The sequence below is a fragment of the Eutrigla gurnardus genome (genome assembly GCF_963514095.1).
Source record: "Eutrigla gurnardus genome assembly, chromosome: 15".
Lineage (NCBI taxonomy): Eukaryota > Metazoa > Chordata > Actinopteri > Perciformes > Triglidae > Eutrigla > Eutrigla gurnardus.
The window spans coordinates 12575817-12592269 of NC_139938.1; the positions used below are offsets into that span (position 1 = coordinate 12575817).

A 16453-nucleotide genomic window follows, 5' to 3' on the forward strand; every position below is an offset into this window, starting at 1 on the left:
GTCAGAGGCAGCAGTATTGATTCTGTCAAGAGAGGGTTGAACAGTTTTCGTACAACAGGCTGGATTTTCTTTATTAGCATATAGAAACAAACACTAGTCATTTCAATGCAGGACAGCTCTATGTTAATATATAGGTTTGTGTGTCGTCCCAGTATAGCTTACACGAGTCCCACGATAGTTTACGTGACCAGCGTTCTAATCCCTGCAAAGCCTGAGGACGGTGGGGTGAGGTTTGGAGCAGTTTAGCAGGAGGATGTGGCGCTCTCTAGTGGTAGCAAGTGTTGAGAGGTCCATGTCCCTATAAGGAAAAAACCTGCTGCTTCCCTGCACAGTGTACAAGGGAGGAATGGTCACATGGATGTCATGGTAGCCTACTCACCTGAGCATCTTGTGTCTCAGGGGGAGAACATTTACATTCATTTGTTTTTGTATTTATTATGTCTTTACAATGTAAGTGAGATGGATACAACCCTTACAGGTGTTTTTCTTTTTTTTATACTAAGAATTGATTTCCAAGTCTAGTTAAAGGGTTGTAAATTAAGTTGCGGTTAGAGCAAGAATAAGTATGTTTCTTAAATGTTCACCACGAGAATGAATCAAATCTCTGATGATGATGGTGTAAATAGCTACTGGGGATATGGACTTGAAATTTAGGGTTGGGGGTATGGATACACTTATGGTCACGATTAGATACAGGGTTATAGTAGTACATTTTGGTCGTACAATCTGTTCGTGGGCCTCCCATTTATGAGAAACATTAAAAACTGCCTTCTATTGAGATGCACTATTTTATTTCCACATTCACCACATACAATAAAAAGTAACATATAATCAAGTTCTATGATTAATCAAAGCCAAACAATCAAATCCCCTCCCTTAAGTCTATGACTCCACACACTCTTTGCTCAGTCCATTTGATCTTTGAACATTTGCTTCCTCTTTGTCTCTCCTCTGAAGATCCACTAGTGATGCAGCACTTCTAACTGGGTCAGTCCCATCCCTGCCTCACATCCCTCCCACCCTCCCCGTCTCTCCAAGCCAACCCCTCTTCCTCCTCCCCTTTTTCCTCTGTATATGCATAATATCCCTATGGACGCTTTTTTCATGCAACTCATGTGCTGACCATGTGCAGCAGCTGTCTCTTCACTATTCTCTCCCTCCTCCCACTTTACTGCCTGATTCACTTTTTGTCATCCATCCTTATACAGCCTGTTGCAAAGCGACTCTCGTCTCTCTCTCACACACACACATTTCCTTCATATTGTCTTGTGATACAGTTTCTTTTTCAGTCCACCCTGACAAGCTATTTTGTGGCTTGACGGTCAAAATAATAATGATGTTAGCAGGTTTCTATGTGCAGACAGGGCACATGGCGTGGCTGAAGCAGCTCTTATGTACTGCTGTTTTGATTGGCTGAGACAGTCAGCCCCTGTGATGCGGTATGGGATATATAAGACTGAGCAGTGTCCAATCAAAGACTGTTACCATGCAGCAATGCAACGACTACATACATGCATCTGTATACCAATATAGAGAAACTCAACACTGTCACATAAACCAATAATCATAACATTAAAACTAGATTCATATTGTCCCCAGAGGAAAATATATGGCATAAAGCACCACATCATGCATCACATGTTCCATACAATCACACAGCATAACACATTCAAAAGTCACAGCATACATCATTACACGATATACAACATAAAAAGTAGACCTCATGCACTATACCATATAGAAATAATGACAGAGAAAGGAAATCCTTGGGATGCAAAAGATGTTGTCCCTCAGTGGGTGTGAGATGAAAAAAATCTGCAAAATAGATATATATATATTCAATTATTTACCTATATAATAAATTGGAAGTTTGTATACATAGCATTTTGGTTGCCACTTAATATTAATTATTTTTGGTGGCAAAGGAAATGCAGCAATTCATGTATTTTATTATAATTTTCCAAGTGACAACCAACCTCTATGTTTTGTTAATATAGTAGCTTAAATCTCATAATAGTTGTGCATCTAAATATTAATCTCAACATGTGCATCCAATGCATTATCTGGGATATATATATAATATGGTAATATGGTTGCATGTAATATGGTTGCATGTAATTGATAATTCAATTCAACGTCTTAATATTGATCTACTGTATAATATTGATTATAGTACATTTTCGTCAGCCGCCTGTCCTCAGAATTCACCCACAGACTGGAGTAAGCCCCGCCCCTCGCCGTTTGATTGACAGATCTGATCCCGAGACAGCAGGGTGGCCAGTCACGCTCTTGCTATGCAAATGAGCCGCGCTCAGGCCGGGCGGGTGCCCATGTGGACCAGCACCATGCCTTGTTGTTCTGAGCGCTGATTGGCTCGCTGGCGCCTGATTGTTCTTCATGCGCTGCGGGCCAGCGACGCGGACGAAAACATGGAGGCGCAGCGCCGTCGACGGGACTTCGCTTTCTCGGTTCCCACAGAGATAAGGGAGTACAGCGTGAGTCCCTCTGGCTCCAGACGTTTCTGAATTGAGCCTTCGATCATTTTAATGTCAAAGTTTGACATTACGTGGGAGGGCTAACGGCTAACAGTTACCGGCGGTGCGTGACAGGGAGTGATGCGGTCGCCGGGTTTTGTCGGGGGCCGTAGTAACAGGGCGGGGCAGGAATCCTGGAGGGGCGGGCCTTAACGAGAACACGACTCGCCTTGTTGTGTGTATTCCCGTGCTCGCATCGCCATCTTGTTGCAATCCTATTTTTTTACGTATGCGAGGATCTACTTTCCGTTCGGCCGGATTAAAAACTGACTGCTTTCGGGAGAAACACAAGGGACGAGAAGCTCGGGCCTGTGGGTGTGAACCGTGCATACGGCGCTTCCTACCGGGACACTACCTACCTACCCCCTCGGTCTTTTTCCTCCTTCCGTCCCGAGCCACCGGGTCGCCTGTCGTGAGGGTTTTACGCGCAATGAGCATCGATACACTTTTGGAGGCGGCCAGATATCTGGAATGGCAAGCCCAGGAACAACAGATCAAACGTGGTGAGTTCAGCGGCGGACTGCTGCATCGCGCTGGCCGTACGTGACACCAAATAGCAGTGTGCGCTGCATCCTAGACTGCCTTTTGTGGGACCGTATCCCGTTACTATCAGCGACGGGGCTTGCATTTTTAACCGACGCGCCTGTGATGAACGGAAGCGCTTGTAGTTTTTGTTTGCCCCTGGGTTCGTGCCAAAAAGGGCTGAAGTTACTGCGAACTGTCGGTGATTCCCGACTCGTTGATTGTTGCACGGATGTGTTTTCCGCCTAATGCGGAAACGGTCAAAGTTTTTTTTTTCCGAACTACTTTGCGCGCTCTCGGTGTGTGTGTGTGTGTGTGTGCGCGTGTGTATATATGTGTGTGTGTGACAGTTTCAACACTGTAGTGACTCACCGTACGTGTGTGTGCGCGCGCGTGTGTTTGCGAGAGGCATAGCAGAGGAGTTCCTGTCATTAGCCGTGGTCCTTTAATGTATTGTATCTTTATTATGGAGTAACTCGCTCTACAGTGTGTAGTTTATTGCATTATATATATACATATTTAAAAGCGCAAGTATATATATTTAAAGTCTCGTATTATAAGTAATTATTTTCAAGTTTCACATATATGTCATAGAAGAGCTCCTGGAGTCGATTTGCCTCGTTTTTTTTTGTCCGTCGAGCAGCGGCAGGGCGGTGGCGAGCAGAGGCTGCTTTTTACATAATAGCCTGACATTGCTCAGCTATCTTATGACACACACTGGGGCGGGCCCTCGCACGCGCTCCCCTTCCCTTTTTCTAAATATCCGACCGCGAGCGTATTGCACGTTTGCGTTTATAATCCTCATTTAAAAATCGACGACTTGTCAATTGGGATAATGATCTGTGTCATGGTCTAAGGAGACAGGGGGGGTTGCTTTTTGTGTTTCTCCCCTCTGATGACGTGTCAGACGAAGCAACCCCCCCCCCCCCTCCCCCCGCATACTTACCCTACCGCGTGCTAGGGTCCGCCCACAATGACCACGTGCACACGGCTAGCCTTCTCTCCTAGATACACACGAATGCGCGCGCACACACACCCACGCGCACTCCTCGTCCCCGCCCTTTCCATTCAGTCTACTGACAGTGGCGGGTCAGAGAGAGAAGGGGGGGTAAGTAGGGCAACCTCCCTGCTCTCCCCCACCCAGTCTCTCAATGCAGAAGTTATGTAATTTACGTGCGTGCACTTGACAATCCGGAGCATGGCGTGTGTGAGTGTGTGTGTTTGTGTGGATTGTACTACACAAGCTAAGAAGAAACTTCAAGACCTTTAGGATCCTCACCTCCTGTCTTGTGTCTGTAGGCTGGACAGGACTTTTTACGATTTGGCCCCTCTTTGAACTACAAGTGCATCCTTAAAACTAGAACTGAGCAATAAAGTTGCAATAGTCACAATCTTATGTCATTTTCTAATATCAATGTATTGCACCACATGTTATGTGTATGCAAAATCTAAAGCAATGATCAGTGTTCATCTGTTATATAAGACCGGAGACCAAGCTAGTGGTATTTGTAAAGCAGAAACTAATAACTGGTTTAGTTTCTCTCTCAGAAACTGGATAAAATAAATATCTGGAATGATGCAATTAGGGCTGCACCAAATTATTATTTTCTCGATTTGATTGATTTTCTGTAAAATGTCAGAAAATAAAGATGTGTCTGTTGTTTTGGTTGAACGATAGTCCAGAAATATTCAGATGGCACCCATCATATATGTCCCAAATCCTCACTGAAACCACAGAACGGCATTTTTCCAGCTCAATAATACTATGAAATTATTCCATGTGGTCCTCCTTAGAACCAAACATAATAATATTTTTACTCTGAGGTAGCACTTTTAATACATAACTGGATTGTTTTTTAAATTCCACAAATTAAAACAATGTTTCAAAAGGACAGAGAAATAGTTTTGTTGTACGTCATGTGCTTCCCTATGGCGAACTATTGCCCTAGGTGAGGAGAAATTGCGTCATCAGGTGTTTGCCCTTTCTCGTGGAGAAGAAACGAAAGCATTACTTCATCGGCAGCCAGACATGTTGACATGTGACGTTTCTGTTTTCTTTACAATGGTGGAGATGGCTGAGCTGTGTGTTGGCGTCGTGCAGGTTTGAGGAATCCCTGGGATCTTCTGTTTCACATGTTACTGTTTCCATGGTGACGAAGGGCTTTCCACATTGCTTTGAGTCTGCTGGGTACGGTGTGCAATAACTACTCACTCATAACGTTAAGAATGTGTTTATGTGCTTGTGTGTGTCTACACACTCAACACGAGCACGGCGTGGGAACATTCCTGTCCTAAGATGTGATTTTAAAAAATGGCTTTTTTGGCTTTTTGGTTGTAACAGTGCGTCATATGTTGTCATGGTGCCAAATCTAGTCGACCCTGGTGGGGGGGGGGGGGGGGCAGAAATGATTTCTGTGATTATTTTCCCCTCCCTATGATCTGATTACCCAATGACATCATTCTTTGTGTGTTTGGGTGCACGTAGTGTTTTCAAACAAAGTGATCAGGATGAAACTGCTAAGATTACCTGAAAGGGGATTCACATCATTGGTTGGATTCAGGTTGTTATATTACACATTTTTAAGTTAATAATGTTTTTCAAACTGGAAGTATTGGAAATGGTCAATCATGAGTTTTCCTTAAATCTGAACCAAGGGTTGTCTGGTGTTCAATATGCAATCGACTCCTTTGTTTGTCTACGTCCACTCTAGGGGTGTGAATCTTTGGCTTCACAGCGATTCGATTAACGATACAGTAGTTGGCGATTCGATTCAAGGATGATTTTTTTGTTTTGTAACGATTCGATTCAGTAACTTGTAACCAAAATTCTATATCCATGAAATAAACATGCAATAATGCGAGTGAGACTATCTGTATTCTTCTGAAAGGTGAAAAAATTACATATTTATTCTATAAAAATGTGTATCCTGCATAATATTTTATGCTGAATACAAAAATGTAATTAAACATTGCTCAGTTGTGTTTAACATTTTTCAATAGACTACATGCTGGATGGGGAGAGAGTGTCTTAAAAGTATTAAAACATTAATCATAATTAAGAATCACGATTCATACGATTAAAGGCATTTATATCGATTATTGGTGAAGCCAAAACGATTCATTCTATTTATTTATTTTGGCATATCGATTTAGTTGAATCTATATGACTGACATTAATCTAATGAATCGTTACACCTCTAGACCTCTCTTATCCTTTTTTTATCCATTATTATCCATTGTCCACTCATTTGTCCACTTGTTTTCCTGCCTACAGAAGAGCAGCAGTGCGAAGAGAAGGTGCACATCAAAACGGAGGAGGAATCAAGGCATGTGGAACTTGTGGCCTCGTTGTCTCAGCCAATCAGAGCCAACCACGTCACTTGGGGCGATGACACTCACCGGCAACAGCTGCGTCCCGCTCCGTCCCCTTCTCTCCCACTGCCTCAAGTCCCCATCGCCGTCATCCCAATGGTCCCAGTGGTCACTGCAAAACCCTCGGCCCCGCCCCTTCATCTTACAACGCAGATTGCAGCGGCGGCGGCGGCGGCGTCACTCAATGGCTCAACCCCACCTAAGAACCTTTCCTCCTCCCCGAAGCAGGAGCCGCTGTCTCCTCACCTGTTGTGCACGCACCAGATCAAGTTGGAGACTAGTCCGCAGCTGATCAGTGCGAAACCCAGCCCGTCGCAGCCTCAGGTTCAGATTCAGTACTCAACCACCATCAGCACTAATGGGTCTGGCCCTCAACATGCACTGGTTCCCCATCAAGCTCCACCTTCATCTCAACCGCGGCCTAATGGAGTGACCATGGAGGACCTGAGGGGGATGGAAGGGAAGAGAAGACCAGGAGGGTCAGTTCCCGTGTGTGTGTGTGTGTGTGTTTAATGTGTGTTTAATGTGTGTTTAATGTGTGTTTAGTGTGTGTTTAGTGTGTGAACGTTTATTTGAGAGTGTAGATGGTTGTATTTGATCATTCATTTTGTGTTTCCAGAGCGGGGACCAGAGAGGTGCATAATAAACTGGAGAAGAACAGGTTAGTCATAATACATTGTTTAATTGTTGTAATTGGTGTCAACTCTTCTGGAATTAAGGAAAGCTGGGTTTTTTTTTATCTTAACTCCCAAACACACAAAGTTTTGTCATGAAAGAGTTTCATCAGCCCAGGTCATGGCATTTCTTCAACCTATACAAAACCATAAAAGCCCTCACAAGAATGCAAAATAAGAGGCCTGAGGCGTCTTTAAATGACCACAACGTGGTTAACCTTTCAAGCAAATAAAGGATCAACCCACTGATAAATGGTGAATATTCCCCCAAGACCGTAAACGAATGACAACCACATCCAAAGTGTGACCCCCTTCTTGTTTCTGACTTGGCTCTTCAGGCGAGCGCACCTCAAAGAGTGTTTTGAGACGCTGAAGAAGAACGTTCCAAATGTTGACGAGAAGAAAACCTCCAACCTCAGTGTTCTCCGCAGCGCTTTGCGTTACATACAGGTAGAGTTTTAATACATTTTCTCAGCTTTGTCAACATTGTGAGGCTGCAAAACCTTAACATACTGGTGTGGACCGATTTAATGTTTGGGGTACTACTCACTTCTTGTTTTTTTCATATTGTTTTCATCTTTCTCCGGTCTTGAATCGATCGGTTCAGCTCTGGGACCGGCACAGCCTTTGGTCCAGTGTAGTTGATATACAATGCCTGATTGTAAGCCATTCAGCCCTTTTGTCTTCTTGTCTTGTGACGATGATATGGCGTCTGTCACATGGTGGCGAATCAGCCTATAACAGAGTGGTGAACAAATCCTATGTTTTACCTAATCTATCCAATGTTTACTCTTTTTTTTTTTTAAGTTTTACTTGGAGTTTATTTTTCTTGAGAACATTAGTTTGCATTTTAAGCGTTTCAGTGAGATTCTTATCCAGTGGAAGTGTTGTTGTGTAACTCCATCTTGTAGTTTCATGTTTTTTTTGTGGGGAAAGACTTGAAGCCTATTGTAGAAGTGTAGACAAGTAACATTGCTGAGGACGGTGTGGGGGAGGGAACCTCGCAGCCTGAAGAGTTTTCAGTCTACACAAGTAGACGAGGGAGGATTTCTGCACTGTGGCAGAAATGAACTGCAGCCTGGAGCGAGATGCAGTGGTTCCTTTTTTTTTGTGTGTGGAATAGACACTTCGTGATTTTGAGCGAAGAGTAATATGCAATGGAGTGTCAGTGCAAAGGAGCTAAATTAGGCCATGAGACGGAAGAAGTTGTTCAAAACAAGGCTGCAAGATCTCGGGCCCGCCTTCTGGGAGCACAGCTTACAGGGATTTGAGGTCGTCTTTGACACAAGATAATGATGGTTTTGATATGAGGCAGAGCCAAGCTGCTACTGAGGAAACCCATACGGCACAGCTTACTTCACGGTTTCATGTTTTAAAAGAAAGTTACAGAAGACTGGTCGCTGTTCATCAGCCACAAAACACACACCAATATTATATATATTGATAATAGCTGCTAGTGCTGAAACACTCAAAGTTGTCAATCGACAGACAATCAAAGATTTGATTATGATTAATTATTTATCAAGCATAAATATCAATATTTGCTTCCAGCTACTCAAACATGAACATCAACATATGGCTTGTATAGAAAACAGCATATAAAACTATGTCAAATCTATTGTTTCACTCACACACGTTGACGAAACTCTTCACATGTAGAATCTAAACTGAGGTGCCTTTTTTTTGTCCTGAGGATCTTTAATTTGGACCACGGGTTTCTGTAAAATAATAACTCAATATGTTGATATCAATTCAATATGATTCTACCATTTTATACTGTTGAATTATCGAACAAGGCAACCTAACACAGCTGCACTAATCCCGAAATGCTTATAGCTGAATATCTTAACATGATTCTGTCTATTTCTCCACCTTCTCCTCTGATTTATAATATAATCAGTCGGTTTTATCACTCAAAGGTTTATTTTTATTTCCCCCACCTTCTCTCTCTCCATAAAACCAGTATGGAAACCTCCCTCCCTCTCTCCCCCTCTTGCTCCCTCTCTTTGAGCCATGTGAGATCTGAGCACATGGCTGGCGCAAGCCTGGTGATGTCATCGTAGCTCACCCACTCCGAGCTGCCCTGTACCTCTAGACTGCAGAGAGACAGCGATAGGTACCGGCTGTAGCAGTGTTTCCATGGTTATAGCAGTGGAGTCGGTGCAGATTTGCAACAGCTGTATCAGATATGCTTTGTCTTTTAACACTCGTCCGTCTCAACCTTCTCCTCTGTCCATCTCTGTCCATCTCATCGTGTGTCTCCCTGCTGTTAACCATAGCAACAGGCGGCCAGGCACTGTCGTCAGTTCCTCCATGTTTGTCTGCGCAGTGTGTGAGCGTGTGTGTGAGCGTGTGTGCATGTGTGCAACGTAAAGACTAAACCAATCAAATTCTGCTTATATTGGTCTTTTTTTCTCGATAGTTGTCGATGACGGTGCACTGATGTGAGCTTTCAGGACTTTCAGCATTTCCTTTCATCCTATTGCAGTTTTTTCTTTCCGCCTTGTCCTCATATCAACTCAGTTAAGATCACATGTCAACACAGATTCATGTGCGATTAAAGCAAAGACACCTGTCATGCCAAACATCGTCACGCTTGAGTCATTTTCACCTTTTTCCTTAGAGAGGACATCTTGAAAGAGGACGGATAAAGGAGGTATAGATGAAGCAGAGGAGGAGGAAAAAGGGGGGAAGGGTGTCGAGGGAGCGATGGATGCGGGAGTAGAAGGAGAGGGGGTGTGGGATGGAGGAAGTGTAGAGGAGGAGGAGGAGGAGGGGGGGGTCGGGAGGGATCCGGAGCACCCGACTGGCAACCATCCAGTCACATCACTCCTCATACGTAATTACCTCCATGCTTCACCCAATTAGATAGCTCCTTATGTTTTTTACAAACCGCTGCTCGAGCAACCAATCCTCGTGGATGAGGTTGCCAAGGAAACTGCATTGGGTGACAGCTGTTTCCTTGGTGATTTGCTGCAGGCCTAATGGTGTCTGGGTTTGGAGTCCTTGAAGTGATGTTCATCGATGCACATGCGCACAATCGCAAGCAGTTGTAGTTCCTCTGTGGCCAGATTGAGTTAGGAAATGTCTCTACGTCGAAGAATATATGTTGGCTTATACGTGTGTTGTCATGCTTTGTCGTATTTAGTGAGTATGCATATGCAGCAGACATACAATAGAAAGATCAGGCATGAAATGATGCCTGGAGCAATTTATTACAAATCCATCTCGTCACTCCTGCCCTCTAAAAGCTGCCCCTACAATTATGAGAAGGCTACTTGTGTGGAAGCACATTGTTATAAGAAGGCAGAATTCACCAGATTTACACTGTTAGCTGTTGCAGACAGGGCAGTGAGTGTGGATAGGAGCGGTGAGGGGAGCAGGCATCACATGCCTGCAGAGAGCAGCTTTGCTCACTGAAGTGAGTGTCCTGTAGTAGGATCATGTGTGCCCATGTGCTTATTTATGTCCTTTGTTTCCATCTCTATCATATGTTTTTGGTTGCACTAGTAGGACAAACTGTTTCCTGACAGGTTTGTAAAGAATGGAAGTTGACTATTCAACAAGTCAGCTGGATATTTAGTTGAAATGTATGAACATTTCCAGTAATGTAATAATAGCAGGAAAACTACCAGAACCAGGATTTGACTGGTTTCTGTTTCTGGTTGACAACATAATCCCATAGCCTTTTCTGTTCCCAACTCTCAACGCCCCTATTTAACCACCCGTTTCCCTCCTGTACCTCACCCCCTCCCTCATTCCTCCCTGGTAATCTGTTAATGTCCTTAGCCTGTCATACTGTTGTGAGTTCATGCATCAGCTGACACAGAAACGGGGTCAAAGAGGCGGCATGGCGAGGCTGGAAAAGCTCTTTCAAAGTCTTCCTGTTTCTTTTTGTGTCTCCTGCTGTGTTTGTCTTCCTTGTTTCATGTGTAAATCTTAACGAGCACATAATACTTTCATTCAGTCTTATGTGACTGTATGTATGTATGTATGTATGTTCAGGCTATAGTAATCCATTTTGAGGATGATGGTGAACTTGAGTGATTGGTGGAAGTGAAACATGGCCGGACATCAACTCCCACTCTGACACCAACATCTTGAAAAACAAATGTGGTATTCAGGAAATAGGAGGAGCTTAAGTAGATGACGCCAACGAAAGCAGCGTGAACATGCTTGAATTTGCATGCGGACCTTCCTGCTGGTGTATTAAAGTGAGAGGGTGCAGGGAACATTTTGTTTCAGGGTTGTGCAAGAGAAACGTGGGAGTGGCCAAGACTGGACAGAGGGGAACAAAAATGTCCCTTTTCTATTGCAATGTCGGTTCTTTGATTTAAGATTTAAAGCTATTCTAGTAGTAATAGGGTCATGAGTTCACGCACACATTCTTTGTTTTGGTTTCCCCATTACGAAAAGTTTATTTAATGTTCCCGGTTTTTATAATCTACTCTTGTTTTCCAGTTGCTCTTGGTGGTTTTGGTTATTACTACAAACTCAGCCGAACATTCAAACATTTCCTCCACCTTTTTCATATTAACACATGCCCAGTATTTCAAGGGCCATAATCTCTTTACTTCCCTCAAAAGCTTTTATTGACGACTTCTTTAACAGCAACTAACACAGAAGGAAAAAGAGTGAGACATATTTATTGTCAAAGGGGAAATTCAGAGGGACGGAGGTGACTTGAATGAAAATAATGCGCTGGATATTTTTATTCCAATATTATGGGAATTTGCATGATAATGTGAACAATTGTATATATATTGTTTATGCAGCCTCCATTGAGCACAATATTTATTAGCAAATTGACACAGTACATCTGCCAACCACTTTCCATTCACACTTTCTTAATTAGACTGATTTCCTATTAGTATTTTCTTGTAACTGTATTTTTGGTATCTAGTGTCTTTAGGTGTACTATTGCGCTTCATGTACTGCTGTCTGTGTCTCCACTGGTAGACCCTGAAGCGTAAAGAGAAGGAGTATGAGCACGAGATGGAGCGCTTGGCCAGAGAGAAGATCGCCACACAGCAGCGGCTGGCCGAACTGAAGAACGAGCTCAGCCAGTGCATGGATGTTATTGAGATCGACCGCGTCCTCCGACAGACCATCCAGCCGGAGGACGACCAGGCCTCCACATCCACCGCCTCAGGTACAAGGATCAGATCCACCATTTGCAGTAGAAATGCACCAGTCGACTGGCAGCTGATTGGCCGTGACCGGCCCATCGGTCTCATATATCTCATTTGTTTTACCCAAATTGTGTCTGCATGATAGCTTCATGCCACACAAAGCGAAGGGATGTAAGGTCACACACACACACTCGTGTGGAAGTTCTTAAGCGTGAGTGAAAAAGACATAAAGCTCGCAATTTGTAAGCTCTGTAATCCAAATAATCAGTGGAGGATAAACTTAAAAACTAATGTAACTTTTAAAATGCTTGTTCTTCTACTTCTACTTGCGGCCACACCTTAATAGCAGATTTTTTGGAGAAGGGTAGGCATGGGAGAATAAGGATATAGCATATATAGATGTAGTTTGAATTTCAGCTAGCCTTTTGACTTTAGTGAACTTTATCTTCACATAAACATCCATGTGCACACACACGGACTACATACACATGGAAGTGTTTCTTGGATGGTATCGTGATGACTAACAGTTTCCTCTCTGGTCTACAGAAGGAGAAGAAACCTTTGAGCCGGACATCGACGAGGACGTCATCGCTACTCCCGTTCTCACGCCCATCTCCATAGCAACACCTCCCATCTTGCAAGCCCAGCCTCTTCTCAACGCTCACCTGTCGATCCAGCACGCCACCCTGCCTCTTTCTGCCGTGCTGAGCAAGGCCATCTCCTCTGCTCCTCCTCACGCCATTGCGCCGGCTCCAGCCCCAGGTCCACCTCTGCAGCCTGCCCATCCCATTCAGCCCACGGCGATGCAGGTCCAGCCCACCGTCATCGCCCACGCTGCCGTCTCCCACCCGTCGGTCATCCAGGCTGTCAACCACGGCCTGCAAGCAAATCACAAGCACCTAACGCACATCGCCCCCTTACCTGGCCCCATGTCCTCCATCCCTCAGCCAATCGCAGCAGCACAAGCCGCCGCCACTCACCAGCCGATAGCCGCCCAACCCATCGGACACATCACTGTGCACCCAGTGGCTCACCTAGGAGGTCCCCTACAATCCCACCTCCCGACTCTCTACCCCCAGGGCGTGTCTGTGACACAGCCCACCATGGTGGGCCACATTACTCACACGTTCACCCATCACACCCTGCCGCACGTCCAGGCTAATGCTCAAGTTAACACTAATGGAGCCCAGGTTAACAGTGCAGCTGTGATCAGCCAGGGGAGCCCGTCGCTAGGGAAACCCACCGCTGTACTGGCCCCCCACCCTCAGCTGGTTGGACAGGCTGCCGTCCTCAACCCCGTCACCATGGTTACAGTCCCAACCTTCCCCGTCGGCACACTCAAACTGGCCTGAAGGAGAGAATAAAAGGTGACTGGAAGAAGAGAAAGATTCAGAACTTCTGGATGAGTTTTCACACTCCTCAATAATCAATAACAGAGAATCTCTGACAGGCAAAAAAAAAACATATTTTGGTTTTTGGACGTGTGACGAATATATCCGGGGATATTTCAGTCACAGCTCTGTTTGTGGACAATAACATTAAAAGCAGAGTCAGTGAGTCAGGCCATTGTTTGTGAAAATAAGACGTGAAGATTTGTGAAATTTGTCTGCGCTGCAAAGACAGGAACTCTGTTTAACCTTCCTTCCTTTCCTTCTTCTCTCCTTCCTCCTCCCCTTCCTTTCCAGCCAGAAGCACTAACATAATAAGCTCAGTTCACACTCAGGCATCAAGGATTTACCTTAACTATTCATCCACTCATTGAGGGAAAGCGTGCGAGAGAGTTGTTTGTTGTCAGGCTGTTGCCGTGGTGATGCAGCATGTGCCCACTGATGTAATCATGTTTTGTGAGATTTTCTGGTGGACTAATGTCACTGATGTGTTTGGGAGCAGGAGGAGGGAGCTCGGGTGTCTCGCTGATCCGAATGAATTACAGACAGGTGTGAAGTAGATCACCTTTCATTGTCAACTCAACGGAGCTGAAGCGTTGTCAGTTTTTGATGCAGTTCTTCACTTTTTGACGTCAGGAACGCCGTTTACTCATTTCTATTGCATCTTGTGTTTCCCTCTGCTTATGCCTCCAATCTTGGTCCAACAAGTGATTGTCAAGCCCTCTCCATATTCCTCCAAATGAAGGCTTCTCACCACTGCACCAAACAAATAGATGGGAAAAGGAACAAACTCATTCTGTGTCACACATTTCCCGTTCAACAGTGGTGTTTTTTTTTTTATCCTCTATGTCCCCTTTCTTTTTTTCTTTTCTTTTTTTAAAATAAGGAGCAACTCGAGAAATGAGGGTCAGAGTTCATACAGAAGTCTAGAGAAATCATGACCATTGTCTGTTAAGTGAGAGTTAAATTGGGAAACCAAGTTAGGATTAGTGAGTTTGAAAATGTAATTCATGCAGTGAGTTGAATGTAAAGATGGTGCACTCCACTTTAAACGTGATCAGATTCCCCACCGAGACAGGCTTGGCCAGAATTAAATATCATGCTTTCAAATCATTCTAGGACTGTTAAAGACTATTTGAAGATCATTGTCTGAAGTTATGCCTGAATTGTGTGGTGAATTCAATGTCAAAGGTGGAAAAGAACCCATCCGACTGCTCTCAAAACATAAAGTGGCGGGTCTTCTTCTGTAGGGCTTTGCAGATTTTCACCCTTCAGTCTAATGCAACAGCTCCCTCTGCTGCCTCAACCCAGACCTCATACACAACACACGTTTCCTGCACACGAGACATGTTGAGTGTAAAAAGTTCACTCTAGACCTTGAAAACAAAGACGATTCTTAACTCAAGAAGTTTTGTACTGCATTGTATTACACACAGTATGGTACGTTGATCATGTGAGAGACTCAAACTGCTTAAAAGATTTTCAGATGTGGATTGAAAGCGCCAGAAAAGTTGAGTTAAGAATTCTTCGAGAAAGATACATTTGTCTCATTAAAATATTTTTGGGAAAGTTTGGAAATAGCACAAAAAAAATATGTAAAAGACTGGAAAAACTTTTGTTTAGGCCTAAGATCGGTTTAAATTTCATTGCAGTTTTGTGGAGAACAATTTGGCAAACAAATCAAACATGCAATATTATCTGAAGAAAATCCAAAATGTTTTCATTTCCAAACGGAAAATGTGTTGCGACACCCACTTTTCTTTGTGTGTGTGTGTCCTCTGTGTGTCTGTGTTTATGTGCACACACTCAAAAACGCTCATGGTTTACCCGCCATCTTGCCAGCCTATACGTGTCGCACCATAAAAATCACCATTCATTGTATGTGTATGTAGTCAATGTGGCGTGGATCTGCTCCACGCCTCTTCTGCTGTTTCTGTGTGTTCTGTCTGTATATGTGACTGTATTCAATATGTTTTATATTCTGTATAGTTAATCCTACTGTACCTGTAGCATGGCTCTGTTTTTTTTGGGTTCTACAATTTGCCCTGTGCATGATGAAGTGTGTGTGTGTATGTATGTGTGTGTGTGTGCGTGCGTGTGTGTGAGTGTGTGTGTGTGTGTGAGTGAAAAGCAAGCTATTTTTTTAAACAGAGGTGATCTACGGTATGAGCCTGTTTGGATGCTATCGTGTGTGCCTACACTTGGTTTTCCTGAACACTGTGACAACTCTGGCAAACACGAACACGTTGAGCGAATGGAGGAGACAAAAGATTTACTGGCATGATTGTTTTTTTTTTTTTTTTTTTTAAGTCTTTATATTTTCCATTTTGTCAGTTGGACTGGAAAAAGTAAAAAAAAAAAAAAGAAAAAAATTGTTGCTCTAATATTCGATTTGAGTTTTGTAATATTTGTATGTACGTATGAAATTTTTGTAAATTTGTAATCGTATGCACGTTTTTGCATATGAGTGTATGTATCTTAAAATTTTAAATGCTTTTTGGTTTTGATTTGCATGTAGATTGCTGTTTATTTACTTTTTGTTTAAACGTTTTGTTTTTTGTTTATTTTTGGGACCATGTACAATACTGTATAACGTGGGCAGGATCTTGGACCTCATGCTACATTGATATTATATATGAATATAAAAACATGTTTTCCCTATGGAGAAAGTTTTAAGTTATATATCGCCTGTACACTTTGGGCTGCCTTTTAGATCTAACTGTCCACTCTTTAAGATAACAATGATAATAATGGATAAAACATATTAATGATGAAGAATTATGCTGATGAAATAATAAAGATTCTTAATAAATCTTATTACATTTACAATC

The 16453-nt window shown here is 43.4% G+C and overlaps 1 protein-coding gene across 1 annotated transcript; it reads left to right on the forward strand.

Moving 5' to 3' along the window:
* Positions 1 to 2683: 2683 nt before the first annotated feature.
* LOC311025635 (max-binding protein MNT-like) lies at positions 2684 to 16451 on the forward strand. The gene is made up of 6 exons (XM_084028635.1): positions 2684 to 3037; positions 6331 to 6907; positions 7048 to 7089; positions 7441 to 7552; positions 12062 to 12254; positions 12781 to 16451. Exons 1-6 carry the CDS (start codon positions 2764 to 2766, stop codon positions 13584 to 13586), a joined length of 2004 nt encoding a protein of 667 aa, XP_083884761.1. The 5' UTR covers positions 2684 to 2763; the 3' UTR covers positions 13587 to 16451.
* Positions 16452 to 16453: the final 2 nt, after the last annotated feature.

Bases quoted from the DNA above. Each gene is read 5' to 3' on its own strand.
- LOC311025635 (XM_084028635.1), top strand. From the start codon at position 2,764: ATGCGAGGATCTACTTTCCGTTCGGCCGGATTAAAAACTGACTGCTTT. The intron at 6,908-7,047 runs GTCAGTTCCCGT...TTGTGTTTCCAG, and splicing joins GGGAAGAGAAGACCAGGAGG to AGCGGGGACCAGAGAGGTGC. The intron at 7,553-12,061 runs GTAGAGTTTTAA...CTCCACTGGTAG, and splicing joins GCGCTTTGCGTTACATACAG to ACCCTGAAGCGTAAAGAGAA.